The sequence below is a fragment of the Cucumis sativus genome, chromosome 6, assembly GCF_000004075.3.
Source record: "Cucumis sativus cultivar 9930 chromosome 6, Cucumber_9930_V3, whole genome shotgun sequence".
In the NCBI taxonomy this organism is placed as follows: domain Eukaryota; kingdom Viridiplantae; phylum Streptophyta; class Magnoliopsida; order Cucurbitales; family Cucurbitaceae; genus Cucumis; species Cucumis sativus.
Genome location: NC_026660.2, coordinates 2008437 through 2025530, shown reverse-complemented (window position 1 = coordinate 2025530; position 17094 = coordinate 2008437). Strand labels below are relative to the sequence as shown.

Genomic DNA, 17094 nt, shown 5'->3' with positions numbered 1-17094 from the left:
CCAGCCAATCATTGATCTTTGTCCAGTGGCAAATAGACAAAACCAAACTTATTAAGGAGTTGTTTGGATTGGAGGATGAGAGTAGGATTGGAGGATGAGAGTAGGTATGGGATACATATCCTCTTTTTTGGTTCAAGTTTTGAAGCTTTAGACATGGAAATAAGCTATTTCATGCATCTTTTAATTTATACCCTTGAGTTATGCCCATCCAAAAGCGTGGGTTTTCTAAATGTCTACTCTCTTTCCTCTTTTAATTCATGCATATATTCTTTTATTTTATATATTATTTAAATTCATTGATTTTATACTCTTTTAAAAAATTAATTTATACATGATAATCAATCATTTTCAAGATATTTACAAAATATAGTATCATTCATAAAAATCAAATATGAAATATTTCGAGTAGTTCACTGTTTATAAGTTTGATTTTATAATATAGAAATAAATTTAAATTTTTAATTATTATATTTGAATTATGGGTTTTTTTTTAAAAAAATCTAACTAGCAAAATATTTACACCTAATATAACAATTTTGAAAACGAATAAAGTTAGTTCATCGACCCACAATGGAAAATATAAAAAATGTTTTTGTTAACACGCACGTGCATATTTCTTTTGCTAAACGATTATGATATGCGATCGTGTAGAAAATGATATGCGACCATGTAAAAAATGATACATGATCGTGTAGATAGTATCAACATGATCGTGTAGTTTCTTTTAACGATGGAAAAAATGCTTCAAAGCTAAACGATCGAGTTGGCCACGCTAAATGATTATGTTGACTATGGTAAGCAATCATTTAGATCGTAATCACACAATCGTGTAGTTCTTTTTAAATAGTGAGAAAATGACTTCAATTCTAAACGATCGTGTTGACTATGTAAACAATTGTTTAAATCATATGAAAGTGATATTTAAATTATCGTGATATTCTGGAAGAGGAGCCGAAAGAAAGATAAAGAAGAATAAAAATAGAAGAAAGAAAATCTGGAAGAAGAGTTGAAGAAATCTAGAAGAGAAAATGAATAAATCGCAAAACAAGAAAAAGAAATAGAAGTGACAAATCATTCCCAATATCAAAGACAAATATGAAATTTATAAAAATATTTTACTAACTTCATGAATTTTTTATTTTTATTATCCAAGTTGTAAATATTGTAGTGATTTGTTTCATTTATGAATTCTTGAATTTAACTACTTTAGTTTCATAAATTAATTAGTTATTTTAATAATTATAACTAGATTGTCATTGATTAATTATAAGGGTTTTTTTCAAAAATAGAACATGTTGGAGAAGTTGAGAGTCTCACCTTAGAAAAATCAACTAGACTCATACTCCATATAACATAGATGGGTTATTCCTTCCATGACCAATTGATTTTGAGATGGAACCATATACTGTCAAACTTCACAGAACAAGACGCGAAAATATTTACACTATAAGCCCACAACGTGAACATGTTGGGCTTTTTCTTAATTAAGAAAAATTGTTTTTCAAAATTGTTTACATCTTGTATCCTCTTTAGAGTAAATATTTTCCAGATTTCACCGGAGAATGACCTTCCTCTCTTCTTTTAGTTCAAACTCAGCTTTCCCTCTCTCAAATTAAATTGACAGCCTCAAATTAGAAAATAGACTTAATTTGTGAACTTTTGAAACCAAAATAATCCAATTTGCACAAGTAGTTTGGGAGAAAAATGAATATGAAGTGACCTATTTCTACTAAGTCGTTCATGAATCTTTATTGACACCTTCCTCAGCCGAAATTTAACTTAAGCATGCAAAGGCCACGTGGAACCATTTGAACAACTCCACCGGTTTCTCATCTCGCCTAATCAAATTACCAAAGAGTCAAGGACATACCAAAAGGCCAAGTTAAAACCAACTAACCTCTTTTGTCTCACTACAAACCTCCAAACAGTACATGCCCTTATGCCAACTAACCTCTAACTAAACTTTTCTTGCCTAACATGTCAATTTGCCAAGCACCAATAGAGGTTATCCTACACCTCTCGAACACATACACTAACAAGACGTTCTTGGCCGCCTAGCATAGCTTGTTTGAATAGCCTCACGTAATCCTGTCTCTATTTGAGAAGAAGAAATACGGTCTTCATAAGAAGAGTCATTGTACTCCTCTGAATCCCCTTCAATGGGATCCACCTTCGAATCTCAATATTTAATGAGATCCATAGAGACCATGTCTTCATCTATAGGCTTCCAAGTACCTAGATCAATCAAAAGTTCGATTCTATATGAACTACTCATTTTCAAATGGTATTCATATTCTTCACAAAATATTCATTTTTTATTTGAAAAGTCTTTTATAATTGAATTGATAACAATTTTCACACAGAACCCACAAATGGTTGTAGTCCTCTTCTAGCCCAAATTAACTTCTTTAGAGGTTCTCACACAACTCTTCTCACCTAGGTCACCTCCAAATCGCCTAACCAACATTAAAATAACCTCTAAACGTCTATGCTATGGCCAAAACGCCAACTTCCCAAACTTAGTCAAATTCTCTCTTCTTTTCCAACTAACCTCTTTAAACCAAATCACCAAAGCCTTCCTTCCTTTTTACCTCCCATAGCACACTTATCATTGCACTTCTCAAGCTCACTTACTTATCTTAAATCTACTTATAACAAATTCATTCACGTTCTTAAAAAGATCCAAATTCAATAAGATTCGGGGTTTATAGTCAAATCTTATATCCCAAGATCTAGATGCTTTTTTCAATCCATAGATGATCGTTTTAGCTTGCAAGATTTTTGCTCATGACCTTGTTTCGTTAACTCCTTTGGTTAGCTCATATTAATGTTTCTTCAATATTTTCATTCAAAAAGACTATTTTGACATCAATTTGACATATTCCGTAGTCATAATATGTGACAATAGATAAGATGATTCAAAGATTTTAACATTGCTACAAGAGAAAATGTTCTTTCATAATCAACCCTTTCTACTTAGGTATAACCTTTAGCTACTAGTTTTCAATCTACCCTACTTTTTCTTCTATAGATTCACTTGCAACCTATAGGTTTTACCTATTAAATTGATTAAAAGAATTTAAGTGAGATCTTTGTTATTTAAATAATCTTGTTGATCTACAAGATTTACTAAGTTATAAGGTTTTTGAGTTGGATACCATGAGATCGAGCAACCATATATTTTTTTTCCATTACAAGTCATTTCTTTTCTCATCCATTCATTTACTTAGTTACAAATTGTCATAACATATATATAACAACCTAATTAATCATATTATACCACAAGTAATTTTAACGGATTAAATATGATATTGTGGATCAAAATGTCAGTGTTTATATGTTGAAGTAAAAAGAAGAAAGAAAAACTTGGAAATTAAGAAAATGGAAAAGGTTTCCATATGGTCAATGAGAAGAAACTTAATAGTGAACGAAATGAGAGATTCTTAGTTGTAATGTAATTAGGTTTTTGCTTTTTGATGGGTAAAGAAGTTTTGGCGTTGCCTTTTATGTGTAGAATTTCGGTCGAAAACATTCCACAGAGTCTGAGAAAGGCAAAAAGCAAAAAAGAGGAAAAGAGAAAAAGGAAAAAGAAAGCCACAATTCCAAGCAAATTCCAAAATGCAAAACCGCCATTTTACATTAACAACAAGCACAGATCAATCACCTACTACTCTCTTTTTCCTCTTCTTCTTCCGCTCTCTAACTTGTTTAATTACACTCTGAACACCCAAAAACCCAATCACTCCAAAACCCTCTAATTAATTCTCTGGATCGCACCCAATTGTAGTCTTTTTTTTTCTTTTTTTTTTTTTTGTGTTTTTTCAATGTGATTTTGTGGGTTTTCGACGCCCCATGAGATGAGCGTTCAGTACTTTCAAATCCCACTTTCCTGTTTCATGCGTAACTGAAAGGCTTCATCCCCTCATGGCGATTCGCGTATACCAAGTCTGGAAAGGGAGTAATGTGAGTTTCCCATTTTTTTTTATTTTTCATTATGATGTTTTATCGTTTGTTTTTCACTGTGGGATATTGGTTAACTTTTGAGGGTTTGCTGTTGATTTTTGTTTTTCGTCCTTAAAGTTCAAAATTTTAGGTCTTTTGGGTTGTGCCATTGCTCTAGCTTCCTGAGTTATGTCCACTTGAAAAGTTGAAAAGGAAGCTTCATTGTGTATTTTGTTTGTTCTTTTCGTTTTCCCATATTTGCCTTGGGAGTTAACTGAGGATAGTAGTGGGTTGCTTTGTTACTGGAACTTCATTTGACATGCTCATTGGTGAGGTTACATTTATCTAAGCTTTTCTTGTTCTGGTTGTTTGTTGTTTCGTTTCTGTTCAATCTACGTTCTGTGTTGCTTCGTGTCGCAGAGTTCTCTCTTTTGAGTGAACAGAGGAGTATAGGTGAGAACGACTAATTCAGTCTCTCGTCAGATCGATAAAATGCTAAATCCAGTAGAATAGTTCAGAAAAAGTAAGAATATTAGACCATTGGTCTCTTTGGCCATATGCTTGAGTTATTCTGTCTGTGAAGAGGTTTTAATTTCTTTGCTTTCTAAGAAAGTTTGGTGAATTTTGAATTGTAGACAAACTTATTTTCGAGGTATGTGTCCACCATATAGCTGCCAAGTGCTAACCATTAGAGATTTCGTCATGTCTTTGATAGTAATATGTGTAGCACCTATGAAGCACAAACATTTTGATTTGGGCAACGTATCTGTGTTTCACACTTCGACACTTAGTGTTAAGTTTAAGTATTAGTTGAACCATGAATCAATTGAGTATGAGTCCAACTGTGCTAGACATTAGTTGAAGATGATCCAATTGAGTATGGGTATGACACTTATTGGGCAAACATTGAACACTAATTTATCAAAATAAAAAGAGGACGTGTCACACACTTGGTTGGCATTCTTGGAGTGAAATACATAAAATGGATAAGCATTATTGACTTCTAATTTCCTTTTAGCTGAGATATGTCAATTCATATAGAAAATTGATAACTATATTTGGATGTATCATGATTATCTCGACATAAGACATTATGCTTTAAATGGGTTAGTATCATAAACTAATACACTTTAACAGGGGAATCATTTAAATGTTTAAAAATAATAAATATGAAAAAAAATGTATTTTATTATAAACCATCCTTATGTTTTAGACTTGATTTTGGAAATTATCATGTGGCATATAACTTATTGGTATGATTTTGTGTTTGTCTTTAGCTAATGAATTAGCACTGGTTTCACTTTGATTTGGTAATAATTTAAAATGAAAATGCTCATTGCATTTTTCTTCGTAGGATTCTTAAGCATGTCTGAGAATGAGAGGTTTAACAGTAGTTGTCTTATGGAACATTTGGCTCATACTATCAATATGCCATCCTTTTTTATTCAAATTTTGGACCTTTGGTGCAACTCTGCTGTGAGGTACTTAAGCACCTTGGAGAACCACACCCCAAAAGCTAGCTATTGGGGTGGGAGAGCCAAGCCACTTAAGTATCACATTGGTCATCCGATTCTAACCAATGTGGGACAAAGGCATCCTATACTACCCTGGTTGCTAACATCCTCTCAGTTTGGATATTTTATTTATTGTCTCTTTGCAATATCCACATCATGTTTGTGTAAGTTGTGATTGTTTGAAATTAAAGCAGATTGATATGCTAAAAAATCCTGTTATTAAACTGGAACACTTTTTTGTGAGAGCTACATTAAATGTATTTCTCTATTTCTCTAAAACTTCAAGACACAAATGAAAGGATATATAGATAAGAATGAAGTACTCCATAAAATAGGGCTATTAGAATCAAAATGGTCCACATTTATAATGTATTTTTTCTTGCCTGGATGTCCAGATCAGAGTGGTTGAAGTGACTTGAAACATTTTCAATTGCATGGATGTTATTTAATTGGCCTTCTCAGATTTGTAGTAGGCTGGTCATAACAAGCACGGCGGGTGGAATAAGAATTATATCTATTGTAACTAGAAAAAGACGTTATCAAATTTTGTCTATCTGCTATGGTAGTCCATTTATTAGTTGCTTAATAATTGTTTTCAATGTGCTATTCATCTATAAAACAGTGAAGGTGGTGGTTAACTTTGTTTACATTCGGGAGTAGCCTAAGTGAGAAGAGAATAGCATCTTAGAATGATATAATTTTCAGTTGATGCCATGCATTCTAATTTTTTGCTTTATATATGCATTTCATTTGGGGTTGCCGTGTGTTTCTACATTAAGGGTGTTAACAGCCAACCTGTGGATGCTACTTCCCTAACCCTATTACCCTACAACTTTTCTTATTCTTGTATGGAGCTTATAAACTCGCTAGAGTTTCACTGTTCTGATACCTTTACCCGTCGTAAATATTAAAATACTCATCCCCACCTCCATCTTTACACTTATGTGCTATATTATTGAATATTTTTTCCCCTCATTTCTTTTTGCTTGTGATTTTGCAGAAGTTTATCCTTGGTGGGAGACTAATATTTGGGCCTGATGCTAGGTCGTTGCTTGTCACAATACTTTTGATTACAGTTCCAGTTATCATCTTTTGTGCATTTGTTGCAAGACATCTTCGACACAAATTTTCATCATATAATGCAGGATATGCCATTCTGGTGGTCGCCATTGTTTTTACTGTATATGTTAGACCTCTTGACCCTTCTTTAATGTTTAAGTATTTGTGTAAATTATTGTTTGTTAGAAGGAAAGTGTTTTATGCAAATTGGATACGAAGAACTGTTCTATCTTTGATGAAATATCTGATCTCTTCTATGTTCTCTGTTTTCTTTCTTTTGTTCTTTCTTTATTTGCATATTCTCTTAACCATACTATATTCTATGTATTTAGTTTTCTATTAATGTGAACTGAGAACAAAAAAGTGCGGTTACCAGTAACTTGAGAGATAAAAGAAATTTAGTTTTATTAATCAAGGAAACAGACTTCTATATGGTTTAGTATCTCATCTGTGTAATCAGAGGAAGTTTTACTGTTAAGCACTGTTCCTACCATTTGTGAAATTATGTGATGTCTGATTTGTTGGAGTCGTTGTATGAAATTATGTTTACACCTTTACTTTGGAATTTCTGATGTTATCTCATTCAAGTTATTGTCATGAAAACTGAATGTCGATTTTTGCACAAGCATTTAATCCCAAATCTGAACCTTATTATTATCTTCTTTCTAGGAAAATCTGCAACTGTTACCGTTCTTGGTCATGTTGTTCTGTTGCATCTTGTTGCTCCCTCACTTTTTTTTACCACTACCTATCTGTCCAACAAACTTAGAAAATTTTGAAAGCAAACTTTTGTAGTTTGACATTGAATTTAAGGCCTTGATGAGATGTAATTTAGTTATTGGTGATGGTAGGTACTGGTACTTCTTTTCCTTACTTCAGCCCGGGACCCAGGAATAATCCCTCGCAATTCACATCCTCCAGAGGATGAAATCCGTTTTGACTCTTCAGTATCAGTTGATGTTGGGGGAAGGCAAACTCCAAGTCTCCAGTTTCCACGGACAAAAGAAGTTATTGTGAATGGGCTCCCAGTAAGAGTAAAGTATTGTGACACGTGTATGCTATATCGTCCTCCTCGTTGCTCCCACTGCTCAATTTGCAACAATTGTGTGGAACATTTTGATCATCACTGCCCTTGGGTGGGTCAATGTATTGGACTGGTAAGCTGTTCACAGATTGATTCAATTTCCTTCTCCACTTAATGTTCTATGCTGTGTGTTGGGTTTTGGCTCTCCCTTTTGGTTCCTTTCAATCTTGATGTAGGGTGTAGGTTGGTAGGTGGTTGGATTTTAATGTTTAATCCCTTGTATCTTTCTTGCTTCTCATCCCCCCGCACCTGCAATCCACAAATATGAATGAACCAATGAAAAGAGAAAAGAGATTTATGTGTTTTTCTACTTTGACAGCTGATATTATCTCTCCATTTTTGGGTTCATGCAGCGGAACTACCGTTACTTCTTTATGTTTGTATCTTCTTCAACACTTCTTTGCATGTACGTGTTTGCAATGTCAGCATTGTATATCAAGGTTCTGATGGATCAATATGAGAGCACTGTTTGGAAGGCAATGAAAGAATCACCTGCATCAGTCATATTAATGGCCTACTGCTTTGTCTCCCTTTGGTTTGTTGGTGGTCTAACTGGCTTCCATTTGTATCTTATTGGCACTAATCAGGTTGGTTCTTCACTTCGTCTTAGTATTTTCTTTTTCTACTCTACAATCTTCGAAAATGGAAGATGCATCATAAACTGCTTTGTTTTTGCCTCAATGTGATATGTTTATTTCTTGGCGAATCAACTTCAAATGAAGTAAGGAGCTGTGTCTAAACTGGTGCTATAAGATTAATTTCATCCTGGGGTATTGTGGGCTGGATGTTTTTTATTTATTTTGAATATTTTATGAGAAATTGTTTGATTGATAGAAATTCATATAAAATGAGGGGAGGGAAGCTTCAACATGCATGATTAGTGTTAGCGACAAACTTTTAAGATCATCCCGTTGAACCCTAAACTTGAACTGAGCAGTGCAATTAATATCTTTACACTAAATTAGAAAATTGTTTGCGAACTAACTCATAGATCACACAATTATCAACCCATTTCAAGCTCAAAGATCAAGCCACAGAAATTTTGACATTGTAACATAGAATTACCAACCTAAAGTGGTAAAAGTATGTCGAAAAGTGAACAATAAAAGGTCTAAGTCGAGTCTAACATGATTAGCTGAGTCAATTTCTTTAAGATCGGTCTTGTCCAGCTTCATCAAGAGTGCTAGCCAAAGATCTTTTTAGAAAAATACCAACTTAATTCATTGAAAGTAGTTATTGCACTACTTGCTCGAAAAGTTCCATTTAAAATGGATTAACTATACCAAATATGGGGCTAAACATAATTCTTTTCCTCCAACTTCCTTCCATTGGTATAAGGAGAGAGAAACCTACAGTTACTTGAAGGCTTATACAGCTGCGCAAAGAAGCAACAACAAAAAGTCATTTCTTCCAAGAACTGAAAAAAAATTATTTTCCCCCAAAGTTACTTTTTTAATATAATTTTTTTAACGACACAAAATGATTTAAACCGAGATTATTTCCTTTCATGGATGGATTAATGAGTAAAACTTTAGTCTCATTTTTGTGGAATTTGAATGCTCTGCACTGCTAGTGCTAACAAATACTATGGTGATATTTCTGTATGGCAATGAAGGATAGAACTTCACCTTATTTTGCCTTCTGTCGTATCAAATAAAATGCAATTGATCTCTTAAAATCAAGGAGCTATTGTGGAGTTGTATGGCTTATTTTTTCTCTAATTTCTGGATATCAGTACAAATGGTTTGAAGAAAATGAAAATGCATAGGTCTTACAATTTTTTTATTAGATGATTGGTTATGTTCGGTCCTAACTAATTAGTTGTGTGGTTTCACTATATGTTTTTACAGACAACCTACGAAAATTTCCGGTACAGAGCTGACAATAGGATCAATGTTTTCAATCGGGGCTGTGCAAATAATTTTCTTGAAGTATTTTGCTCAAAAGTAAAGCCATCAAGGAATAATTTTCGAGCTTTCATCCAAGAGGAGGTGCCAAGGCCTCAAGTTCTTCCTCAGTTGCCTCGTGCTGCAGCAGATGACTTGGCTTCACATCCACGGTCAAAAGTGGAAGACGATCTTGATATAGGGGAAGACTTGTTGAAAATCTCCCAGCGTCGTAACATCGATGAAATCTCAGAGGACATACGTAGTAGAGGAAGTAATGGGCCGCCTCTTAATGCCCCAGAGACTGACCCTGTTTTGGAATCTGATCATCAAGCACCAACAATTCGATCAGACCGACATTCAAGTTGGGGAAGAAGAAGTGGTAGCTGGGAAATTGCAACTGAGGTCTTTGCCAACTCGAATGTGACTGAAAGCCGAGGTTACGTAACATCAAAAGAGGCATTTCAGGGATAATGTATCACAATTGAGTTTAGATTGACGTTTCTTTTAGCTGGAAGGAAAGCTCCTTTTTCTGGCACTTAAAGATGGGAAAGCTGCAGTAATGAACAACATAATGTGATGGGAAAGCAAATGGAATCCCATTTAGGTACAAAATTATATAATTCTCTCCCCCTATTATTGTTTCTTGTTCTTTTCTTATTTTCTTCATTTTGTTTATGCTTGAAGATCCATCTAATTTCTGAGAAAGGTAGAATTGGTATTGGTTGTAATTGTTTGGAATGAGTAGTGATTTGGGCTGTCAAACATTTTTTTTCCTATTTCTTTATTGGTAGTTTATACTTCACAACATTATATTCTGGCACATTCTCAATTCATTTCTTGAGGCCCCTCCTTATGCTTTCTGATGACTCAATAGCCAGGCTGATTTCTTTTTAATTTTTTGTTCGTGGTGCAATGTTGTACTCAACTGACATTCACTCTACTTCTAATAGATAATTAAATATGTTCCCTTTTATAGTTTGTATTAGCTCAAGGGTTTTGTTAATGTCTTTCTTTGATGGAATTCGAATACGCATTTGGAAGAACTCGAATATATGTTGCTGCCTTTATATACATATCTTGATGCATTTGATCATGTTTCCATTTCAATGTGTAATAAATTTTGCTTCACTTTAATACTTGTCTTTTATTTTTTGATTGATTAGATTTTGATAATTACGCATTATAGGTTTTTTTTTTTTTTAGTTTAGAAGTGCATTTTTTTATATATATTTTGTAATTGTTAATAAGTTGGTTTACATATTTTGTAGATAAGGGCATTTACAAGAAAAGTCAAAACAAATCAAAGGATGAAACAAATTATAATAATCAAGTCGATAGCACACATTTATATATTTCTTTTGTAAAAATTGTAAAAAAAAATAGCTAGGTAAAATGTTTTAAATACTCTTGTTTCTTGTTACTAATATGCATTGGATACATTTAATACTTCTTAACTCACTTGATATTTCTTGATATATTTATCACTTCTTGATATCCTTTGAATCTTGATACATTCATACTTTTTGGTACACCTAATATTCATTGTTTCACTTATTCTTACTATTGATAAATTTATTATGTTTCACTAGTATACTCAACGAATTTGATACGTTTGATACACAGTGATATGTTTGATACACTTGATGCATTGTAGATACACTTAGTATTTTTCACGAATACACTTGATATAATTAAAATTCTACTGATACACTATTGATATCCACTTGTAAACTTTGTTGATATACTTAATAATGATTTACTTTACTTATATGTTAATATACTTTACTAATATATCGTTGATGTATTTGATAATGATAAATTGAGTTATACAGCTCATATCCTTAGTAATGCGTTGGTTGTAAATTGATACATTTGATAAAAAAAATGATTAGATACTTGACCATAGCTACAATGAATTGCAAAAATTTTGAAAAATTGAAAATCATGCCGTAAGTATATCAACCAACCAACATATATAATATTAAGTATATTACAACACTAATATACAAAACTAATATACAAGTTACAACTAAAACAAAACCAATAAAAAAAAGTAAAATAAAATCATCTGAAATTAGATTCAACTTCAAAATACACGGAGAAAGCAGAGAACAATCGTATATAAAGTTAAATTCTTTTACTCATCAACCACTATAGATCAGATTGGAATTAATACGAAACCGAAAAAAAGAAGCAAAACTATAAATAAAACTTAAAAAAAGTAATTCAAATAGTTGACAAATACAAAAAATCAAACTCCTAAAATCATAAGGACGAAATGGAAATCAATAATAATGAAAGATGAAATCAAAATAAAAAAATTCCATCATGATATGAGTTTTGAACCTTAACCTGTGCCACATTTGCTAGAACTTAAAAAGAGGAAACCAATTGAAATCTATGGGTGAGGACGAACAAGGAAGAACAGATTATAGTGAACGTAAGAGAAAGGATAATTAAGAATTTAAAAAGTGGGAGAAAAAATACGTTCAAAGATAACTTGGGAAGAATAACATATTTAAGAAGAATGAAAATTTGGCCACAATTGTAAAATTAAACTGTCATATTTGCTATACACTATTCTAAAAAAATTAAGATAAAAAAGTAAGAAATTTGTTCTATTTACAAAATTGTAAAAGGAAGGGCCATATTTGGTATATACTAATAAAAATACACACTACGATTTTTGTGTTTATGTATTGCAGTTGTCTTGTTAAAATTAATGAATGAAACTGTATTAAACTACAAGTTTAGTCCTCCATATATTTAACATGTTTACCAATTATGTTTTAAATCATTTTTCTTTTTTTTTTTTTGCTGCAAAACTTTAAACTAATTAATTGTATATAGTAGGTCTTCGAGTTTTTCTAAATGTCAAATAGGTTATAAATTTATAAAATTTAAAATTTAAAAAGAATTTTTTTTAATATTTATATGGTATAGAATAATTTCTTTTTAAAAAAACCAACAAATCCCACGACATGAAATTACAAAATGCCCCTGCGATTAATTAGTTACACACGTGCGAAAAATGATTTTTTACCCCGCCTAAACGATCTCTTAGCAAGTCTAAACGATCTTGTACCCTTCTATATAGTTTAAATGATCTTGTACCATTCTACATAGTCTAAACGATCTTGTAACAAATCAAAACGATTTATTAGTGATAGTGGCCTATCTCTGTCTATCTAGGATAGATAACTGATTGTTTAGATATTGATACACGATCGTTTAGATCTTGTATCAAGAAGAAAAAAAGAAAAATGAGAAATGAAGAATAAGAAAAAAATGTGGAAAAGGAAATGAAGAAATTGGTAAATGTTTAGATAAATAATCATAATATTGTAAAATGAAGAAGTAATAATATGAAATGAGATGAATAAATTGCAAACAAGAAGAAAAAGAAGTAAAAAATTGATAACCTTATTCAAGGGCAAACCTGAAATTTATAAAAATATCATATGTTTTTTTATTTTGTTATACGGGCCGTGTTTTGTTATATTTATGAAAATTAATCATTTAAAGACTCAATAAATTTTCTCTACATTTTAAAATTTTTTAAAGGGTCTTTAAATAATAGAACAAACCGGTAAAATATTTATACTCTATAGAAAAATTTTGAAAACGAAAAAAACCCACAGACCTACAATGAAAAATACCAAAATACCACAGTCAACACACGATTAATCGACTACACACGCGTGTGAGTAATTTTCTTCTAAATGATTGTGTACTATAGTCTAAATGAATGATCTACGATCGTTTAGGTCATAATACATGATCGTGTAGTTCTTTTTAACGATCGAAAAAAGACTTCAATTTTTAACGATCATGTTGACCATGCTAAACAACCGTGTTGATTAAGGTAAGTGATTGATTAGATCATATCCACATAATTGTGTCGTTCTTTTTTAGATGATGGAAAATGGACTTCAAATTTAAAAGATCGTGTTGACCATAATAAACGATCGTGTTGACAATGGTAAACGATTGTTTAGATCAGGTCAAAATGATATTTAAACAACTTTGATATTATCAAATATGAAGAAAATGAAATAGCTTTAAATAATCTCGCTGAAAACAGTGAAGATGAAATAGAAGATTTAAACAAGAATAAATTGTTTAAAAATAGAAGAAAGAAAATTTGGAAGAGGAGATGAAGAAGTCTAGAAAGAGAAGATGAATGAATCACAAAAAAGAAGAAAGAAAAGAGACAAATCGTCTATAGTATTCAATGACAAATATGAAAATATTAATGCAAAACAATAGTTCAGAAATCAAGAAAAATAACTTGAATAATCACGAGATTTGATAAGAGCATACATTTTAGATCGGCTAGGGATCCCGTCGAACCACACGTAAGTTATACATCACACAAGATCAACCAACAATCCTATAATGTTGTTTAGTATTGTCCATGCATAACCAGTACATGTAGACTCTTAAATTTTGAGTGAAAGGTAATAGAATCACTTTCCACTCAAAGGTCTAGTAGTAGAATCGAATAACTCATATTAGCTAAAATATTTGCTTGCTTATAGTAAATTTTTCCTCAATAAACACGATCCTAAATCATAAGGGAAAATTTAACAACCTTAGTTAATAAAATTACCCATGGCTAGCATCCAAAATTTTTCCAAACTTACTCAATTGGTTGAAACTAGTTCAACCTTTGATGAAATTTTTTTCACAAATTAGTCCTTCCAAAATTTGTCGAAAAAACCATCAAGAAAAACCCTAATTAGATCCAAAATTAAATTTATCATTGGATTCACTTAAATGCGGGTAAAACGAACAAAAATACCAAAAAAAACCCCTCACGCAACCGTGGTTGCAGTGGCTGAGAGGAGGCAGATTGGCGCACGTAGCTGGGAGAAAACATGTTAGCTTGGCTTGCGGATGGAGGCGACTGTTGGAATAAATGGTAATTGTTTTGTGTTTCTTCATGAATGGATGCATTATGAGTGAATGCATCACTTCATGAAAATTAATAACTAACTTATAGAAAAAGACATGACTTTTCAAATGGCCACGAATAAGTCTATAAATAAATCATTTTCTATTCGGTTAAAAGAACACACATCTTTTCCATTATCCATAATCTTGACGTTCGATCGATCCACAAAGTTTCGTTTGTTGATCTTCTAGACATGTTGCTACTCTTAGAAAAAAGTTTATCTGTTCTATCGTGGGAGACAACTACTCTCAAAACTCAAGCACTAGGATGAGTAAATTTATCTTAGGGAGACAACGTGAATTCGTTGGACTCAGATTTATAATGCATATATGAGTTTCTGTTTGTTGTAATGATAATACTGTTAACAATCTTAAGACAAATTTATATTTTATGATAATATTGAAAACCCCATTAGCTTCGAACTACTAAAATTGAGAAATTGAGGAAATATTCATATACCAATTTGTTGTTGGATCATGTTGATTTTGTTTTAGAATTTCATATATATGTATATTATTCCACAACCATGTTCTGTGTGTAAATCATGAAAATTATTTTTAGTTTTCATTCAACCAATATTTGCTTGAAGTGTTTCTAAATTTTAGTGGGTTGTTTTTAATTAGTATATAATTAAAACTCTTGGACAAATGACATTTAAGATTTTTCGATTTGCACGATTTTAATTAAAAAATGTTGCCACTTATATAATTTTTGCATGAGTTCACCGTTTGGCATATACAATGGATTATTGTTTGATGTTATGCATTAGTTTTGTATTAATACTAAGTGTGTATTTGATAATAAGTCATGAGTGTTGTATTATTTATGTTATTATTGACTTGTTTTTATATTATGTGTATGCATATTTATTTCTGATCAACATTGCTGTCTGTTCATATAAAATAAACTTTTCACCTTTTGATACTTAAATTTGTGAAAAAATAGAAATTTAGCCCATAAAATTTAGTTGACAATAATTTAACCTTTGTAAGCTTAAAATTTGTAAGTACTTATTCTCAAATTTTAATAAGTAAGAAATTTACCTTTGGTAGATGGTGAGAACTACACCTTCCTCCAGTAAGGTGCTTACTTAAATTTAGGGGTGATCGTCGGTCAAAGTCGATTTTTTTAAAATCCAACTGAAGTGTCAAATCGACCTTGATTTGATGTGTAAGGGTCGGTTGGTCAGTTAGATTCGATCGAGTCGAGTCAGTTTAGCAATTAAAATATTTTATGAAAGTTCTCGATTTGAAACTTTCTAAAACCAACCTCTCTCATTATTTGATTGACCAACTTTGATCTGGTCGGTCAGCTCGGATTTTTTCTTTATCATACTCACTCCTACTCATAATGTACTAAAAATTGAAAAAAAAACCACTTTGGTGAGTCAAACATTTTAACTTTTAAAAATGAATTTTGAAAGTTGGTTTAATTTTCCAAAGTTATTATTTAATTATATAATTATATTAATCAACCTAATTAATTAATTTTTTAATTATTTTAACTAATTAAATAATAATATTTCATTAATTAAAATTTTAAATTAATTTTAATAATATATTATTAATTTCACCATGTATCCCAATCAATCCAATTGTTTAAATCCCTAATCAAATTAATGATATTTAAGTATATTGTTTCTCTCTCAACCTGTAATTGTTAATTATTATTAAATATTATTAACGATTCATTTTCTCAACTAATTCGAACATTTTTTATTCCTAATCACTCTGTTTTAAGTTTAAATCCATAACAAGCTAATAGAGCGACCTAATGGATCTATAAATCATGAGCTCCAACGATCCAAGGTTAATTAACTAGCTAAACTCTTTTAACTGAGTTAATCAACATTCGTTAATTAATGAGGAGTATTGTCCACTATAACTCATAGTTGTACTCTCCTTCCCGTAGCATTTTTGTCCACCTGATATATCCATAATTAGGTAAGTCAACTCTTTATAGGTTGTTTGTAAATTTGACTAAGTCAATTTACCGTTTTACCCATAAGATTATATCGTGTTCCCTAACCCTCAGTTGATCCTCTAATGAACAATTGCTTTAAGGTCCAACATATAAATCAAATCTCTCTCGGGTCAATGAGAGAGTGAACCCCTTCGTTCAAAACTTGAAGTCAGCACTTATAGGAACAATCTATTTACCAACCCTAAAAGCGTGCAAAAGTGAATTTTATCTTGTACTCTACTTCCCTAGCCATCCACCCAATCTTACCACTGAAATAGAAGGTTTATTTGATTAGTGTTGATGAACTGTCAATCACCTATGTAGATCTAAGAATAATTTCGTGTGAACAGAAGTTCATAGTTAGCTCAAGATTAAGGTCGAATTATCCTAGATCATTAATAATCGAAATATAGTCAATTTTAATAAGTTAAAGGTGTTATAATATAAAAGTGACTATTTTATGGTCTGATCTTATACAATCTCAATGCATAAGATGCTCCTACTTGCATGTTTCTACATGAGCATCGCTTGGGATCACTCTACTTGTAATAACTACAAGGTGGGTTGCATCCATGGTGTCCCGACCAGAATAAGGCGCGCCCAACTTTATTCCTATATTATAAACTATTTAGACTATTACTTGAACTTGATTCACGTTTATGTCTTTTCATAAAGTTAAAATACTCA

The 17094-nt window shown here is 31.7% G+C and overlaps 1 protein-coding gene across 1 annotated transcript; it reads left to right on the top strand.

Annotated features, from left to right (window-relative positions):
• The first annotated feature begins 3498 nt into the window (after positions 1-3498).
• Positions 3499-10463, top strand: LOC101210342 (protein S-acyltransferase 8). Its single transcript, XM_004138319.3, has 5 exons — positions 3499-3963; positions 6457-6642; positions 7367-7672; positions 7953-8186; positions 9450-10463. The coding sequence occupies exons 1-5, from the start codon at positions 3925-3927 to the stop codon at positions 9957-9959; spliced, it is 1275 nt and encodes a 424-aa protein (XP_004138367.1). The 5' UTR covers positions 3499-3924; the 3' UTR covers positions 9960-10463.
• The last annotated feature ends 6631 nt before the right edge of the window (positions 10464-17094 follow it).

Bases quoted from the DNA above. Each gene is read 5' to 3' on its own strand.
- LOC101210342 (XM_004138319.3), top strand. From the start codon at position 3,925: ATGGCGATTCGCGTATACCAAGTCTGGAAAGGGAGTAAT. The intron at 6,643-7,366 runs GTTAGACCTCTT...TGGTGATGGTAG, and splicing joins CCATTGTTTTTACTGTATAT to GTACTGGTACTTCTTTTCCT. The intron at 7,673-7,952 runs GTAAGCTGTTCA...GGGTTCATGCAG, and splicing joins TGGGTCAATGTATTGGACTG to CGGAACTACCGTTACTTCTT.